We start from the raw sequence: 19793 nt of genomic DNA, 5'->3' as shown, positions 1-19793 counted from the left end.
ACACGCAATAAATATCCCCAGGTCCTTGGAAGGAATAAGTCATTTGCCAGTCCTTTGTATTGGCCACACATGTACTTTTCATTATTATTATTATTGTTATTATTATTATTATTATTTATATAGCACCATTGATTCCATGGTGCTGTACATGAGAAAGGGGTTACATACAAATTACAGATATCACTTACAGTAAGCAAACTAACAATGACAGACTGATACAGAGGGGCAAGGACCCTGCCCTTGCGGGCTTACATTTTACAGGATGGTGGGGAAGGAGACAATAGGTTGAGGGTTGCAGGAGCTCCGGTTTTGGTGAGGCAGTAGCACCGATAGTGATGAGGAGGCAGCGGGGTCAGTGCAGGCTGTAGGCTTTCCTGAAGAGGTGGGTTTTCAGGTTCTGTCTGAAGGATCCAAATGTAGTTGATAGTCGGACGTGTTGGGGCAAAGAATTCCAGAGGATGGGGGATATTCGGGAGAAGTCTTGGAGGCGGTTGGGTGAGGAGCGAAGAATAAGTGTGGTGGAGAGAAGGAGGTCTTGGGAGGACCGGAGATTACGTGAGGGAAGATATCGGGAGATTAGTTCAGAGATATATGGAGGAAACAGGTTATGGATGGCTTTGTAGGTCAGTATTAGTAATTTGAACTGGATACGCTGAGGGAATGGGAGTCTGTGAAGAGATTTGCAGAGGGGGGAAGCAGAGGGTAGAGAGGAGAGAGATGAATTTGTCGGGCTTATACTTATAAATGAGATCTTCCCTGAAACGTCTTTTTTCTAAGCCATGTAGAAAAGCTGCGGAGACACCATCACGTGTTTCTCAACGCAAGCAATGAATAGCCAAGTCTTTCACCGGGAAGGAACAACCACGGGAAGGGCAGCATCCAATAAAGGAAAACCACCTATGCCAAAACATGGTATCCATCCACAGACATCCACAGATATAATATTTATATATTATATATGCATGGGTTGTACATAGTATTGTCACCATTAAACCCAGGGATACACATATCCATGAGAATAAATCTTTTTTAATATTGAGGGAAATAAAGCAAAACAGCCCAGTGTGTTGAGGAATCTTTCCTATAGGAAGTTACTTAAGGCTATGACTGAAAGGATTCCAAGTGTGTTATGTATAAAGCACACTTAGTATAGCATATTGATTATAAAGCACATTATAGATAAGGGGGCATGGCCCTCGACAAGAGCAGATCCTATCCAAAAATAAAACGTGGAAGATGTCCTATATAAACACAACTGAATAATTAAGCAGTAGCCATACTAGAAAAAAGGCATGCCAAAGTGAGAGTCATACCAGAGAAGAACACCCCTGACGCACGTTTTGTGTATGGCGTCAAGACTTGTTTCTGTAACATACAATAGTGTAGACATCGCTGCTGTACTTTGTTGATCACACTTATTCTATTCAGATCAGAAGATTTTATTGACCTTCCATTAGTGTTATTAGGCCAGTACTATTAGTATAGGAAGTGCACTGTAGCAACGCGGGCAGCTTAACAACTGGATTATGCACAAGTAATAAGTTCTCCACCCACACTGGGCTTCCTATAAAACTACATCTATACTAACACATCACATGAATTCATCATTTTCTTCTTTGCAAAAATGGATCAACCAAATAAATCAAATGTGCATCATAAAGGTAGTATGTAAGCCTTAAACTTAAATAACCCTGTATTTATGAAGTGATTATAGCAGCCTAACATGTATTATTTATTTCTATGAATATACAATGATATGATACTGCAGGTCTTCCAATGTAGCATTTCATCTTGGTCAAGAAGACACTGTACTAAAAATTATACTGATCTGTTAAATTTGTTATACTTGATGTTTGCAGTATGTAGAAATGATGATCAAAGCTAATAAATAAATAGTACTTCATTTATGGCTATATATCTTGTTTGCATAGTATTCTAACTATGGGGTTTGGCTATATATCTTGTTTGCATAGTATTTTAGTTATGGGTTTTGTATCTTTTGAGAACATATCTTAAACATGTCAGAGAGATGTGAAGAGTGGGCTCCTCATACAATGCTTCATTAGCTTTATTTAATTACTTCTAAGAAAGATCCAAATGGACTGAACACTTGGAGCTTATAAAATAGTTGTATTATCGTCATGCTGCTGACTGTCTAAACTTGGAGACCAAGATAATGATTTAAGGGTTTTCTCGAAACTCAAGTTATTTCCTATTGATAGGATCCTGAGAATGTGGCCTCCAAAACCCTAAGAACGTTTTTTTGCTCCACTTCCAGTTTATTTATTTTCTATAGAACTGCTGGACAAAGCTGAGTATGGTCCCAGATGTTTCCAGCAGTCCCGTAGAAAGTGAATGGAATGGAGACTGGGCATGCGTGCCTCTGCACCATTCAAGAAAGGGCACTGCCAAGCCCAGTTTGCAGGATCACTGGGGGTCTTAAAACTAAAACCCACAGCGAACAGCAAGTAATCCTACCGTACATTCTGCGAATAGGAGATTACTTGATATTGTGGGAAAACTACTTTATTAACAATATGGATAAGGCAATATGTCTTCAGTTGGATTACTATGATGGTGACAAGTTCTTCACTGGCACCCTTGACTATAACTGTGCAGTTCATACTCATTTTGCACCAGAATTAGGCTAACTTACCAGAAATTCCTTTGGTGGACTCTGATACAACAGTGGGCTCTAAAGACTGACCTGGAGCTCAGTTTGGGGCAAATTACTAGGGTTGAATTTTTTATGGATTTTATTAATAATATCAATATATGCAATGACAACAGCAAATACTACAATGTGATTGCAAGCATACATTACCATAATCTGCATAATGAAGGGTGGGTGCTCAGAATTATTTTCTTTGATGGACCCTATGGTCCCTAATGATACGAGTATCTAACTCATAATGTCAGTTATATGTTGTGGTTATCATTTTCTAACTGTGACTCTATAAAATAATGGTCATTATCATTTTTCTTTTAGCCTTCTGGAATAAGATACATTCCTATTTTAGAAAGCATACAGCTCCATGTGTAGAAGATCGTCGGAAGTTTAACCATGATTTTGCTGTTTCCACCTCCTTCCATGGATTGCATAACCTCGTAAAAAGTAATTCTGGAACAAGTGGGCAAATCCGTAGAGTGCTCTGGATTGTTGTGGTCATGATTTTTGTCATTGCAGCCTTAACGCAAGTCTATATTCGAGTTATCAATTATTTTAGCTGGCCGACAACCACTTCAGTGACTGTTCAATATATGGACAAGATTGAATTCCCTTCTGTGACATTTTGTAATTTAAACAGGTAACTGTACACTCTTCTAATCTTATCAATGTAACAATTGCTGTTGATGATTTCTAAGACACTTACCATGCATTTTATTAGCTTATCATATTAAATCACATAAGTGATTAATGTTATGCATGGATGTGGAGCAATCAGAGCCCGATAATTATGAGAATCATTTCCATCTAAAAAGAAGCACTGTCTGCTATTCAGTGGTGTAACTAGACTCCGATGGGCCCCAATGCAAAATTTGGACCTGTGCTCTGCAACTACTGCCTCCCTGCCCCTGCATGGTGATCAGATGTAGGAGCCCTTGTAGCATTCTAAATCCTATAAGGACATACAAGTAGCCACTCTCCCCTATTATGTAGTAATGTCTCCCATTTTGGGCTCCTTCCTGGTAAACACGTCCCTCATCCTGATCCCATCCTGGTATATAGCTATGTCCTCCATTCTGTTATATATGTGCCTCACCCTGGTATAGATGACCTCCATCCTGGTATATATATCCCCCATCTTAGAATACAGTATATGTTCCCCATCCTAATATACATGTCCCCCATTCTGGGCACATCCTGGTATGTATGTTATTATGTATATTTGTCCCTTCTCCTGGGCATCATCCCGGTGTATATATATCACCCATCCTGAGTATATATGTTCCCCATCCTGGGCTCAGCTTGGTATATGTCCGCCATTTTGCTGCTGTCCTTTAATGCACTAAAAAAAGATTATACTCCCCTTTCCTCCATTTCTCTGCCACGTGGCATCTTTTTCAGAAGCCGGCAGGTGACTCAGCGTGCAAGCGACAGGAGCGCATAACATCACTGCCATGCGACCCCCAGTCACATGCATGATGACGTCAGCTGCTGGCTTCTGATTGTCCGGCAGCATGTATTGCAGCGCAATGCACTTCAGCTGAATGTGTGTCAGAGGACGCACACCCAGGTAAAGGTTTGTGCTAGCGTCAACGGACCCCATTCCCACACGGGCCTGGTTGCAACCTGTTTTGGTGTTATCATTCATATTCTCTGAAAAAGGCCGAGAAAGCAAAATTCTGCTAGGGTATGTAAACTTTTTGAGCAGTACTGTATATATATAGATATATATATCTATATATATAATTGTCTAAGGGTTTTTCCGTCTGTCTGTCTTTCTGTCTGTCTGTCTGTCTGTCTGTCCTGGAAATCCCGCGTCTCTGATTGGTCGAGGCCGCCAGGCCTCGACCAATCAGCGATGGGCACAGTGTCGACGTAGATGTCATAATGGTTGCCATGGCGACGATGATGTCATAAAGGTTGCCTCGACCAATCAGCGACGGGCACAGTCTGCCGCGAATTCTGGAATCATGCATATTCTGGACATGCATATTCTAGAATACCCGATGCATTAGAATCGGGCCACAATCTAGTATATATATATATGCACAAGTATATATATATACATATATATATATATATATAAATATATATGTATATGTATGTATATATATATATATATATATATATATATATATATATATACATATACACTGCTCAAAAAAAATAAAGGGAACACTAAAATCCCACATCCTAAATATCACTGAATGAAACATTACAGTTGTAAATCTTTATTCACTACATAGTGGAATGTGTTGAGAAAAATAAAGCCTAAAAATTATCAACATAAATCACGACTAATATCCCACGAAGATCTGGAGTTGGAATGATGCTCAAAATCAAAGTGGAAAATGAAGTTACAGGCTGATCCAACTTCAGTGGAAATGCCTGAAGACGAGGAAATGATGCTCAGTAGTGTGTGGCCTCCACTTTCCTGTATGACCTCCCTACAATGCCTGGGCATGCTCCTGATGAGGTGGATGATGGTATCCTGAGGGATCTCCTCCCAGACCTGGACTAAAGCATCCGCCAACTCCTGGACAGTGATGCAACTTGACGTTGGTGGATGGTGCAAGACATGATGTCCCAGATGTGTTCAATCGGATTCAGGTCTAGGGAATGGGCGGGCCAGTCCATAGCTTCAATGCCTTCATCTTGCAGGATCTGCTAACACACTCCAGCCACATGAGTGTTATGACCCCAATGGCGAGGGTCTCAGAGGTACGTGGAAGTCTGCAGAATACAAAAATCCAGCTCATAGGGCAGTGGTAACTGGGTTGACCATATATCTACTCCTAATGCCAACACTAGAAGTAGCCGGGGATCATTCCTACGTTGATTCTAGATGACACGCTCCAGCCGGAGAATCTAGCTACCCCTAGTAGAGGAAAACAAAAGACCTTTCTTGCCTCCAGAGAAGGGGACCCCAAAGCTGGATAGAAGCCCCCCACAAATAATAACGGTGAGGTAAGAGGAAATGACAAACACAGAAATGAACCAGGTTTAGCACAGAGAGGCCCGCTTACTGATAGCAGAATAAAGAAAGGTAACTTATATGGTCAACAAAAACCCTATCAAAATCCACACTGGAAATTCAAGAACCCCCGAACCGTCTAACGGTCCGGGGGGAGAACACCAGCCCCCTAGAGCTTCCAGCAAAGGTCAGGATATAGATTTGGAACAAGCTGGACAAAAATACAAAACCAAAACAAATAGCAAAAAGCAAAAGGCAGACTTAGCTGATATAACTGGAACCAGGATCAGTAGACAAGAGCACAGCAGACTAGCTCTGATAACTACGTTGCCAGGCATTGAACTGAAGGTCTAGGGAGCTTATATAGCAACACCCCTAACTAACGACCCAGGTGCGGATAAAAGGAATGACAGAAAAACCAGAGTCAAAAAACTAGTAACCACTAGAGGGAGCAAAAAGCAAATTCACAACAGTACCCCCCCCTTAGTGAGGGGTCACCGAACCCTCACCACGACCACCAGGGCGATCAGGATGAGCGGCATGAAAGGCACGAACTAAATCGGCCGCATGAACATCAGAGGCGACCACCCAGGAATTATCCTCCTGACCATAGCCCTTCCACTTGACCAGGTACTGAAGCCTCCACCTGGAGAGGCGAGAATCCAAGATCTTCTCCACCACGTACTCCAACTCGCCCTCAACCAACACCGGAGCAGGAGGCTCAGCAGAAGGAACTACAGGCACAATGTACCGCCGCAACAAGGACCTATGAAATACATTGTGAATAGCAAACGACACAGGAAGATCCAGACGAAAAGATACAGGATTAAGGATTTCCAATATCTTGTAAGGCCCAATAAAACGAGGTTTAAATTTGGGAGAGGAGACCTTCATAGGAACAAAGCGGGAAGAAAGCCATACCAAATCCCCAACGCGTAGTCGGGGACCCACACCGCGGCGGCGGTTGGCAAAGCGCTGAGCCCTCTCCTGTGACAACTTCAAGTTGTCCACCACATGATTCCAGATCCGCTGCAACCTATCTACCACAGAATCCACCCCAGGACAGTCAGAAGGCTCCACATGACCCGAAGAAAAGCGAGGATGGAAACCAGAGTTGCAGAAAAAAGGCGAAACCAAGGTGGCGGAACTAGCCCGATTATTAAGGGCAAACTCAGCCAACAGCAAGAATGTCACCCAATCGTCCTGATCAGCAGAGACAAAACACCTCAAATAAGCCTCCAAAGTCTGATTGGTTCGCTCCGTCTGTCCATTAGTCTGAGGATGGAAAGCAGACGAAAACGACAAATCAATGCCCATCCTACTACAAAAGGATCGCCAGAACCTAGAAATGAACTGGGATCCTCTGTCTGACACAATATTCTCAGGGATGCCGTGCAAACGAACCACGTTCTGGAAAAACACAGGAACCAGATCGGAAGAGGAAGGCAGCTTAGGCAAAGGAACCAAATGGACCATCTTGGAGAAGCGATCACATATCACCCAGATAACGGACATGCCCTGAGATAGCGGAAGATCAGAAATGAAATCCATGGAGATATGTGTCCAAGGTCTCTTCGGGACAGGCAAGGGCAAGAGCAAACCGCTGGCACGAGAACAGCAAGGCTTAGCTCGAGCACAAGTCCCACAGGACTGCACAAATGACCGCACATCCCTTGACAAGGAAGGCCACCAAAAGGACCTGGCCACCAGATCTCTGGTGCCAAAAATTCCCGGGTGACCTGCCAACACCGAGGAATGAACCTCGGAAATGACTCTGCTGGTCCATTTATCCGGGACAAACAGTCTGTCAGGTGGACAAGACTCAGGCCTATCAGCCTGAAATCTCTGCAACACACGTCGCAGATCCGGAGAAATAGCTGACAAGATAACTCCATCTTTAAGAATACCAACAGGATCAGCGACTCCAGGAGCATCAGGCACAAAGCTCCTAGAAAGAGCATCGGCCTTCACATTCTTTGAACCTGGTAAATACGAGACAACAAAATCAAAGCGGGAGAAAAACAATGACCAGCGGGCCTGTCTCGGATTAAGGCGTTTAGCAGACTCGAGATACATCAGATTTTTGTGATCAGTCAAGACCACCACACGATGCTTAGCACCCTCGAGCCAATGACGCCACTCCTCAAATGCCCATTTCATGGCCAACAACTCCCGATTGCCCACATCATAATTTCGCTCGGCAGGTGAAAACTTCCTGGAGAAAAAGGCACAAGGTTTCATAACAGAGCAACCAGGGCCTCTCTGCGACAAAACGGCCCCTGCTCCAATCTCTGAAGCATCCACCTCAACCTGAAAGGGAAGTGAGACATCGGGCTGGCACAAAACAGGCGCCGAAGTAAACCGGCGCTTCAACTCCTGGAAAGCCTCCACGGCAGCAGGAGCCCAGTTAGCTACATCGGAGCCCTTCTTGGTCATATCCGTCAACGGTTTCACAATGCTAGAAAAATTAGCGATAAAACGACGGTAGAAGTTAGCGAAACCCAAGAACTTCTGAAGACTCTTAACCGACGAGGGCTGAGTCCAATCAAGAATAGCTCGGACCTTGACTGGGTCCATCTCCACAGCAGAAGGGGAAAAAATGAACCCCAAAAAGGGAACCTTCTGTACACCAAAGAGACACTTTGAGCCCTTGACAAACAAAGAATTTTCACGCAAAATTTTAAAGACCAACCTGACCTGCTCCACATGCGAATCCCAATCATCAGAAAAAACCAAAATATCATCCAGATAAACAATCAAAAATTTATCCAGATACTTCCGGAAAATGTCATGCATAAAGGACTGAAAAACTGAAGGCGCATTGGAGAGCCCAAAAGGCATCACCAAGTACTCAAAATGACCTTCGGGCGTATTGAATGCGGTTTTCCATTCATCACCTTGCTTAATGCGCACAAGGTTGTACGCACCACGAAGGTCTATCTTGGTGAACCACTTGGCACCTTTAATCCGGGCAAACAAGTCAGACAACAGCGGTAAAGGATACTGAAATTTGACAGTGATCTTATTTAAAAGCCGATAATCAATACAAGGTCTCAAAGATCCGTCCTTTTTTGCCACAAAAAAGAATCCCGCACCAAGGGGGGAAGAAGACGGACGAATATGTCCTTTCTCCAGAGACTCCCTGATATATGAACGCATAGCGGTATGTTCAGGTACCGACAGATTAAACAGTCTTCCCTTAGGAAACTTACTGCCTGGGATCAAATCTATAGCACAGTCACAGTCCCTATGAGGAGGCAGTGCACTGGACTCAGACTCACTGAAGACATCCTGATAATCAGACAAATACTCCGGAACTTCCGAAGGCGTAGAAGAAGCAATAGACACAGGCAGGGAATCCCCATGAATACCACGACAGCCCCAACTTGAGACTGACATAGCCTTCCAGTCCAGGACTGGATTATGGGTCTGTAACCATGGCAGCCCTAAAACAACCAAATCATGCATTTTATGTAAAACCAGGAAACGTATCACCTCGCGGTGTTCAGGAGTCATGCACATGATAACCTGTGTCCAATACTGCGGTTTATTTGCTGCCAATGGCGTAGCATCAATACCCCTAAGAGGAATAGGATTTTCTAATGGTTCAAGAGTAAAACCACAGTGCTTAGCAAATGACAGATCCATAAGACTCAGGGCAGCACCTGAATCTACAAACGCCATGACAGGATAAGACGACAGTGAGCAAATCAAAGTTACAGACAGAATAAATTTAGGTTGCAAATTACCAACGGTGACAGGACTAACAACCTTAGCTATACGTTTAGAGCATGCTGAGATAACATGTGTAGAATCACCACAGTAGTAGCACAAGCCATTCCGGCGTCTATGAATTTTCCGCTCATTTCTAGTCAGGATTCTATCACATTGCATTAAATCAGGTGTCTGTTCAGACAACACCATGAGGGAATTTGCGGTTTTTCTATCACATTGCACCGAATTAGGTGTCTGTTCAGACAACACCATGAGGGAATTTGCGGTTTTGCGCTCCCGCAACCGCCGGTCAATTTGAATAGCCAGTGCCATAGTATCATTGAGACCTGTGGGAATGGGAAAACCCACCATAACATTCTTAATGGCTTCAGATAGGCCATTTCTAAAATTAGCGGCCAGTGCACACTCGTTCCAATGTGTCAGCACGGACCATTTCCGAAATTTTTGGCAATACACTTCAGCCTCGTCCTGCCCCTGAGACATAGCCAGCAAGGCCTTTTCTGCCTGAATCTCAAGATTGGGTTCCTCATAAAGTAAACCGAGCGCCAGAAAAAACGCATCAATATCAGCCAATGCCGGATCTCCTGGCGCCAGCGAAAAAGCCCAATCCTGAGGGTCGCCCCGTAAGAACGAAATAACTATTTTTACTTGATGAGCAGAGTCTCCAGATGAACAGGGTCTCAGGGACAAAAACAATTTACAATTATTCACAAAATTCCTAAACTTAAACCTGTCTCCGGAAAACAGTTCAGGAATCGGTATTTTAGGTTCTGACCTAGGATTTCTGATAACATAGTCTTGTATGCCCTGCACACGAGTAGCCAGCTGGTCCACACTTGTAATCAAGGTCTGGACATTCATGTCTGCAGCAAGCATAGCCACTCTGAGGTAAAGGGGAAGAAGAAAGAAAAAAAAAAAAAAACTCAGAATCTTCTTTCTTATAATCCCTCTTCTGCAACGCATTAAACATTTAATACTGGCCTGGCAAACTGTTATGACCCCAATGGCGAGGGTCTCAGAGGTACGTGGAAGTCTGCAGAATACAAAAATCCAGCTCATAGGGCAGTGGTAACTGGGTTGACCATATATCTACTCCTAACGCCAACACTAGAAGTAGCCGGGGATCATTCCTACGTTGATTCTAGATGACACGCTCCAGCCGGAGAATCTAGCTACCCCTAGTAGAGGAAAACAAAAGACCTTTCTTGCCTCCAGAGAAGGGGACCCCAAAGCTGGATAGAAGCCCCCCACAAATAATAACGGTGAGGTAAGAGGAAATGACAAACACAGAAATGAACCAGGTTTAGCACAGAGAGGCCCGCTTACTGATAGCAGAATAAAGAAAGGTAACTTATATGGTCAACAAAAACCCTATCAAAATCCACACTGGAAATTCAAGAACCCCCGAACCGTCTAACGGTCCGGGGGGAGAACACCAGCCCCCTAGAGCTTCCAGCAAAGGTCAGGATATAGATTTGGAACAAGCTGGACAAAAATACAAAACCAAAACAAATAGCAAAAAGCAAAAGGCAGACTTAGCTGATATAACTGGAACCAGGATCAGTAGACAAGAGCACAGCAGACTAGCTCTGATAACTACGTTGCCAGGCATTGAACTGAAGGTCCAGGGAGCTTATATAGCAACACCCCTAACTAACGACCCAGGTGCGGATAAAAGGAATGACAGAAAAACCAGAGTCAAAAAACTAGTAACCACTAGAGGGAGCAAAAAGCAAATTCACAACACATGAGGTCTGGCATTGTCCTGCATTAGGAGGAACCCAGGGCCAATCGCACCAGCATATGGTCTCACAAGGGGTCTGAGGATCTTATCTCGGTACCTAATGGCAGTCAAGCTACCTCTGGCGAGCACATGGAGGGCTGTGCGGCCCTCCAAAGAAATGCCACCCCACACCATTACTGACCCACTGCCAAGCTAGTCATGCTGAAGGATGTTGCAGGCAGCAGATTGCTCTCCATGGTGTCTCCAGACTCTGTCACGTCTGTCACATGTGCTCAGTGTGAACCTACTTTCATCTGTGAAGAGCACAGGGTGCCAGTGGCGAATTTGCCAATCCTGGTGTTCTGTGGCAAATGCCAAGCATCCTGCACAGTGTTACGCTGTGAGCATAACCCCCATCTGTGGATGTTGGGCACTCAGACCTTCCTCATAGAGTCAGTTTCTAACCATTTGTGCAGATACATGCCATTTGTGGCCTGCTGGAGGTAATTTTGCAGGGCTCTGGCAGTGCTCCTCCTGTTCCTCCTTGCAGAAAGGCTGAGGTAGCAGTCCTGCTGCTGGGTTGTTGCCCTCCTACAGCCCCATCCACGTCTCCTGGTGTACTTGTCTGTCTCCTGGTAGCGACTCCAACTTCTGGAAACTACGCTGACAGACACAGCAAGCCTTCTTGCCACAGCTCGCATTGATGTGCCATCCTGGATGAGCTGCACTACCTGAGCCACTTGTGTGGGTTGTAGAGTCCATCTCATGCTACTACGAGTGTGAAAGCACAACCAACATTCAAAAGTGACCAAAACATGAGCCAGAAAACATTTATACTGAGATGTGGTCTGTGGTCCCCACCTGAAGAACCACTAATTTATTGAGTGTGTCTTGATAATTGGCAATAATTTCCATCTGTTGTCTACTCCATTTGCACAGCAGCATGTGAAATTGATTGTCAAACAGTGTTGCTTCCTAAGTGGACAGTTTCATTTCACAGAAGCTTGATTTACTTGGAGTTATATTCTGTTGTTTAGTTGTTCCCCATTATTTTTTTGAGCAATGTAAATATATATATATATATATATATATATATATATATATATACAGTTAGGTCCAAATATATTTGGACAGAGACAACATTTTTCTAATTTTGGTCATAGACATTACCACAATTAATTTTAAACAAAACAATTCAGATGCAGTTGAAGTTCAGACTTTCAGATTTCATTTGAGGGTATCCACATTAAAATAGGATGAAGGGTTTAGGAGTTTCAGCTCCTGTTTTTAAAGGGACCAAAAGTAATTGGACAGATTCAATAATTTTAAATAAAATGTTAATTTTTAGCACTTGGTTGAAAACCCTTTGTTGGCAATGACTGCCTGAAGTCTTGAACTCATGGACATCACCAGACGCTGTGTTTCCTCCTTTTTGATGCTCTGCCGGGCCTTCATTGCGGTGGTTTTCAGTTGGTGTTTGTTTGTGGGCCTTCCTGTCTGAAGTTTAGTTTTTAACAAGTGAAATGCATGCTCAATTGGGTTGAGATCAGGTGACTGACTTGGCCATTCAAGAATATTCCACTTCTTTGCTTTAATAAACTCCTGGGTTGCTTTGGCTTTATGTTTTGGGTCATTGTCCATCTCTAGTATGAAACGACGACCAATCAGTTTGGCTGCATTTGGCTGGATCTGAGCATACAGTATGGCTCTGAATACCTCAGAATTCATTCGGCTGCATCTGTCCTGTGTCACATCATCAATAAATACTAGTGACCCAGTGCCACTGGCAGCTATGCATGCCCAAGCCATCACACTGCCTCCGCCGTGTTTTACAGATGATGTGGTATGCTTTGGATCATGAGCTGTACCACGCCTTCGCCATACTTTTCTCTTTCCATCATTCTGGTACAAGTTGATCTTGGTTTCATCTGTCCAAAGAATGTTCCTCCAGAACTGTGCTGGCTTTTTTAGATGTTTTTTAGCAAAGTCCAGTCTAGCCTTTTTATTCTTGATGCTTATGAGCGGCTTGCACCGTGCAGTGAACCCTCTGTATTTACTTTCATGCAGTCTTTATGGTAGATTTGGATATTGATACCCCTACCTCCTGGAGAGTGTTGTTCACTTGGTTGGCTGTTGTGAAGGGGTTTCTTTTCACCATGGAGATTATTCTGCAATCATCCACCACAATTGTCTTCTGTGGGCACCCAGGTCTTTTTGCATTGATGAGTTCACCAGTGCTTTCTTTCTTTCTTTCTCAGGATGTACCAAACTGTAGATTTTGCCACTCATAATATTGTAGCAAGTTCTCTGATAGGTTTTTTCTGTTTTCGCAGCTTAAGGATGGCTTGTTTCACCTGCATGGAGAGCTCCTTTGACCGCATGTTTACTTCACAGCAAAACCTTCCAAATGCAAGCACCATACCTCAGATCAACTCCAGGCCTTTTATCTGCTTAATTGAGAATGACATAACGAAGGGATTGCCCACACCTGTCCATGAAATAGCCTTGGAGTCAATTGTCCAATTACTTTTGGTCCCTTTAAAAACAGGGTGGCACATGTTAAGGAGCTGAAACTCCTAAACCCTTCATCCAATTTTAATGTGGATACCCTCAAATGAAAGCTGAAAGTCTGAACTTCAACTGCATCTGAATTGTTTTGTTTTAAATTCATTGTGGTAATGTCTATAACCAAAATTAGAAAAATGTTGTCTCTGTCCAAATATATATGGACCTAACTGTATATATTAGATGGTGGCCCGATTCTAACGCATCGGGTATTCTAGAATATGTATGCGTAGTGTATAGCACAGCCCACGTAGTATATTGCACAGCCATGCAGTACATTGCGCAGCCCACGCAGTACATTGTGCAGCCCACGCAGTACATTGCGCAGCCAATGCAGTACATTGCGCAGCCAACGCAGTACATTGCGCAGCCCACGCAGTACATTGCGCAGCCCAAGTAGTACATTGCGCAGCCCACGTAGTACATTGTGCAGCCTACGTAATACATTGCGCAGCCCACGTTGTATATTGCGCAGCCCACATTGTACATTGCACAGCCCACGTAGTACATTGCACAGCCCACGTAGTACATTGCGCAGCCCACGTAGTACATTGCGCAGCCCACCTTGTACATTGCGCAGCCCATGTAGTATATTGCGCAGCCCACGTAGTATATTGCACAGCCCACGTTGTATATTGCGCAGCCCACGTTGTATATTGCGCAGCCCACGTTGTATATTGCGCATCCCACGTTGTATATTGCGCAGGCCTCGTTGTACATTGCGCAGCCCACGTTGTATATTGCGTAGCCCACGTTGTATATTGCACAGCCCACATAGTATATTGTGCCGCATAGACAGCACCAATAGTAAAAAATTGGGGACACACAGGGTTAATAGCAGAGGTTACGGAGTGCGTTGTATATTGCGCAGCCCACGTTGTACATTGCACAGCCCACGTAGTACATTGCGCAGCCCACGTAGTACATTGCGCAGCCCACATAGTACATTGCGCAGCCCACATTGTACATTGCGCAGCCCATGTAGTATATTGCGCAGCCCACGTAGTATATTGCACAGCCCACGTTGTATATTGCGCAGCCCACGTTGCATATTGCGCAGCCCACGTTGTATATTGCGCATCCCACGTTGTATATTGCGTAGCCCACATAGTATATTGCACAGACCACGTTGTATATTGCATAGCCCACGTTGTATATAGCACAGCCCACATAGTATATTGTGCCGCATAGACAGCACCAATAGTAAAAAATTGGGGACACACAGGGTTAATAGCAGAGGTTACGGAGTGCATTACCCGCGGCATAACGTGGTCCATTACCGCCGGCATTAACCCTGTGTGAGCGGTGACCGGAGGGAAGTATGCGGGCGCCGGGCACTGAGTGCGGGGAGTAAGGAGCGGCCATTTTCTTCCGGACTGTGTGCGTCGCTGATTGGTCATGGGCGTTTTGCCACGGCCAATCAGCGACTTGGATTTCCATGACAGACAGAGGCCGCGACCAATGAATATCCGTGACAGACAGAAAGACAGACAGACAGAAAGACGGAAGTGACCCTTAGACAATTATATAGTAAATATATATATATATATATATATATATATATATATATATCCTTCCTCTAGTGTTAGGGTCGTGACCGACCCGTTTTAGGTTTTACATGCATACAAATTCTGCATACATTTGTTTATTGCATCAAGACTTTTTGACTTTTTCAGGAACTTATTTTTAAACAAAATACAATAAAAAAATAAATTAAAAAATGCTCTTATTAAAATTATAACATTTGTGTTGTTAGGGTCAATTTCGACCCAGGTCTAATATAAGAGTAAAAAAACAATAATAAGTCCCAAAACTGAACTCATAAACACAATATAAACCAACAGCCCACAGCCAGCTTGAGTTAGGAACATGTCCAGGCATGTATGACCAAATCAGCTTTGAGTTGGTACTTTGCAGAGTATACATCTCCAGTTTACACATGCAACAATGAGAAGATTTGATGTAAGCCAAATTCTGGATTATATCTTAGATGATAATGAATCAGAGGACACACAGCGGCAAACTGATACAGATGAACAGGTTTCTGAGGAGGAAGATGATGTGGAGTATCACCTGGAAGACACAGACAGTTCTGATCAGTCTGATGAGGAGGTCACTGGTGCTGAAGCTGCTCCCGCTGAAAGATTCAAATCCAAAAGAGGCAAGATCAGTTGGAGCTCAGTAACTCCAGATGTACATGGCAGGGCAGATGCTGCAAATGTCAAAAAAATGACCCCTGGGATCACAAGGTTTGCTGTGACAAGAGTAAGTGACATCAAGACATGTTTTGATCTGTTTATGCCATTGTCAATAAAAAAAAGTCATTATTGCTATGACAAAACTTGAAGGAAAAAAAGTCCACGGCATCGACAGGCAGGAATATTTTCCGGGCAACAATATCACTTCAAAAGTTTCAAATGATATCAAGAGTCCTCAGATTTGACAACAGAGACACCAGAACAAAATCTGACAAACTTGCTCCCATCAGGGATGTTTGGGAGAAATGGGTGCAGCTCCTTCCACAGATGTTCAACCCAGGGCCAGAGGTGACAGTAGACGAACGTTTTCTCCCTTTCCGCGGAAAATGCCCCTACCGGCAATACATGCCAAGTAAGCCAGGCAAATAAGGCATAAAAATCTGGGCAGCCTGTGATGCAAAAACTAGCTATGCATGGACTCTACAGATTTACACAGGCAAGTCTGCAAGCAGCATCCCTGAAAACCAAGGAAAACGTGTAGTCCTCGATATGACTACTGGACTGCAGGGTCATAACATTACTTGTGACAATTTTTTTACCAGCTATGACCTTGGACAAGAACTTCTCAGGAGGAAAATCACCATGGTGGGTACAGTGAAAAAAAACAAACCTGAGCTTGCCCGCTGAATTGTTGCAGATGAAGGACAGGGCTCCACTTTCCTCAAAGTTTGTTTTCACAGACACCACCACTGCTGTTTCATACTGCCCCAAAAAACGACGGAATGTGGTACTGATGTCCACACTTCACAAAGATGCAGCTGTGTTATCAGGAAGTGACAAAAAGCCCAGAATCATCCTGGACTATAACAAAAACAAAGGAGGAGTGGACAACTTGGACAAGCTGACTGCCACCTACACTTGCCAGCGAATGACTAGGAGATGGCCAATGGTTGTATTTTACAACATCCTTGATGTGTCAGCATGCAATTCATTTGTGTTGTGGACCCACATTCGCCAAGGATGGAATTCAAAGAAAAAAAACAAGCGGAGGATGTTTCTTGAGGAACTAGGAAGATCCCTTGTCAAGGTGCACATTGACCAAAGGGAACGAGTGCCCCGAGACCCAGCAGCTGCAGCCTTGGTCCGACAACCCCAGAGCTCAACAAGTGCTTCGTCCACACCCACAGCAACACAAAGAGCATCATCACCAGCATCCTCCTCAACCAGCCCTGCCTGAACATCAACCACAACAGCCACAACCCCAGTGAGACCACCTGATTCTAAAAGAAAGAGGTGTCAGGTCTGCCCTAGCAATGAGGATGAGGACAGAAAGACAAACACATCGTGCTTCGCCTGCAAAAAATACCTCTGCAAAGAACACACAAAAAGTGTCACTTTTTGCCACACATGCATCTAAATACTAATGCATCTAAAAACTAGTACTTGATTTCTGTTGATTTGATTTGCTTGATTGATTGTTGTTTGTTTGTTTGACCTAGAAAAGCTACTTTTTATTATTATTGCTATTAATGTTAATATAATTTTCATCTTTTATTTGTATTAAAGTTCTATAAAAAAAAAAAATCTGTTTTTTGCCTTTTTCATAAAGTAGTTAGATATGGGTCAAAATTGACCTGTAACACAATAGATGTTACTAGAGTTAATAATATAAAATATATATGTATATTTTTTTTACATTTAAGAAATGTGTTCTAAAACCCTTCAGTAATAGTCAGGTAATATAACAAACTTTTTTAAGTTTATATTATTCTCTTGAGGTTCATTTGACAATATTTTTATATTGAAAATGAAGGGTATGCTCTCAAATGAAAGGCCCAGGGGGCCACAACAAAAATATTAAAATCAATCCTCCCATGGATGAGAAACCCTAACAAGGTAACTAAGAGGTAAGAAACAAATTGGATCATAAATAACTGTTTTTAGGGTAACCTAGGGGTGATTTAAGACACGGGTCAAAACCGACCCGTTAACATAAGAAAGAGTAACAGAAAGCTAACACTAGAGGAAGGATATATATATATATATATATATATATATATATATATATATATATATATATATATATATATATATACAGAAAGTGTACTGTGCAAACGTTCTAGGCAAGTGTGGAAAAAAATAATACAAGGTAAAAACGTTTTCAAAATTGAAATGTTAGTCTATTTTTATCATTTAATGAGAAATCTAAATTAAATCAATATTTGGTGGGGCCATCCTTTGCCATCAAAACAGCATCAAGGTATCAATTCTTCTAAACACAGTTGCACACAGTTTTTGAAGTTCCTCAGCAGGAATCTTGTTCCAAATATCTTCTGGAACAAACCACATATCTGTGGATGTAGGCTTGTGCAAATTCTTCTGTTTGTCCTTAACCCCTTCATGACCTTGGGATTTTCTGTTTTTCCGTGTTCGTTTTTTGCTCCCCTCCTTCCCAGAGCTGTAACTTTTTTATTTTTCCGTCAATATGGCCATGTGAGGGCTTATTTTTTGCAAAACAAGTTGTACTTTTGAATGACATCATTGGTTTTAGCATGTTGTGTACTAGAAAACGGAAAAAAAATTCCAAGTGCGGTGAAATTGCAAAAAAAAGTGCAATCCCACACTTGTTTTTTGTTTGGCTTTTTTGCTAGGTTCACTAAATGCTAAAACTGACCTGCCATTATGATTCTCCAGGTCATTACAAGTTCAAAGACACCTAAGATGTCTAGGTTATTTTTTATCTAAGGGGTGAAAAAAATTCCAAACTTTGCTAAAAAAAAAATTGTGCCATTTTGTGATACCCGTAGTGTCTCCATTTTTTGTGATCTGGGGTCAGTTGAGGGCTTATTTTTTGCGAGCCGATATGGCGTTTTTAATGATACCATTTTGGTGCAGATACGTTCTTTAGATCGCCAGTTATTGCATTTTAATGCAATGTCGTGGCGACCAAAAAACGTAATTCTGGCGTTTCAAATTTTTTTCTCGCTACGCCATTTAGCGATCAGGTTAATGCTTTTTTTATTGATAGATCGGGCGATTCTGAATGCGGCGATACCAAATATGTGTAGGTTTGATTTTTTTTTTATTGATTTATTTTGAATGGGGCGAAAGGGGGGTGATTTAAACTTTTTATTTTTTTCACATTTTCTTTACTTTTTTTTAACTTTTTCCATGATTCAATAGCCTCCATAGGAGGCTAGAAGCTGGCACAACTCGATCACCTCTGCTACATAGCAGCGATCATCAGATCGCTGCTATGTAGCTGAATTGCAGGTGTGGTATGAGCGCCGACCACAGGGTGGCGCTCACAGCAGGCCGGCATCAGTAACCATAGAGGTCTCAAGGACCTCTATGGTTACTATGCAGATGCATCGCTGACCCCCGATCATGTGACGGGGGTCAGCGATGCGCTCATTTCCGGCCGGATGGCCGGAAGCGCTGGTTAAATGCCGCTGTCAGCGTTTGACAGCGGAATTTCACTAGTTAATAAAGGCGGGTGAATCGCGATTTCACCCGCCGCTATTGCGGGCACATGTCAGCTGTTCAAAACAGCTAACATGTCCCGGCTTTGATGCGGGCTCACTGCCAAAGCCCTGCATCAAAGAGGGGGATCTGACCTCGGACGTACTATCCCGTCCGAGGTCAGAAAGGGATTAATTGATTAAAATAAATTAACACTTCTTTTTTTGAAAGCATTGTTACTTTGTAACATTTTCTCCACATCGGCCTAAACATTTTGCACAGTACTACGTATGTGTGTGTTTGTGTTTGTTTGAGTATATCAAGTGTGAACAGCACAAGCTCCTGTGACTCTACTATTGTCATGTCGGACGCTGTTCAGACCAGGTCGTTCGACAGACAGCGGTAATTCTGCTTTTGACCACTATGCGCTCATTGGCGTCAGCTAGATTTTATCTAGCCGGTCCGGGG

The 19793-nt window shown here is 43.1% G+C and overlaps 1 protein-coding gene across 1 annotated transcript in view; it reads left to right on the top strand.

Annotated features, from left to right (window-relative positions):
- ASIC5 (acid sensing ion channel subunit family member 5) overlaps positions 1-19793 on the top strand; it is a 72341-nt gene that overhangs the window by 756 nt on the left and 51792 nt on the right. Inside the window, exon 2 of the mRNA XM_077282188.1 lies at positions 2990-3308. Coding sequence (XP_077138303.1) covers positions 2990-3308 — 319 coding nt within the window. The remainder of the gene's footprint in view (positions 1-2989; positions 3309-19793) is intronic.

The sequence above is a fragment of the Ranitomeya variabilis genome, chromosome 1 (genome assembly GCF_051348905.1).
Source record: "Ranitomeya variabilis isolate aRanVar5 chromosome 1, aRanVar5.hap1, whole genome shotgun sequence".
NCBI lineage: Eukaryota > Metazoa > Chordata > Amphibia > Anura > Dendrobatidae > Ranitomeya > Ranitomeya variabilis.
The sequence above is the reverse complement of the archived record's forward strand: the minus strand, read 5'-3'. Positions and strand labels throughout refer to the sequence as shown.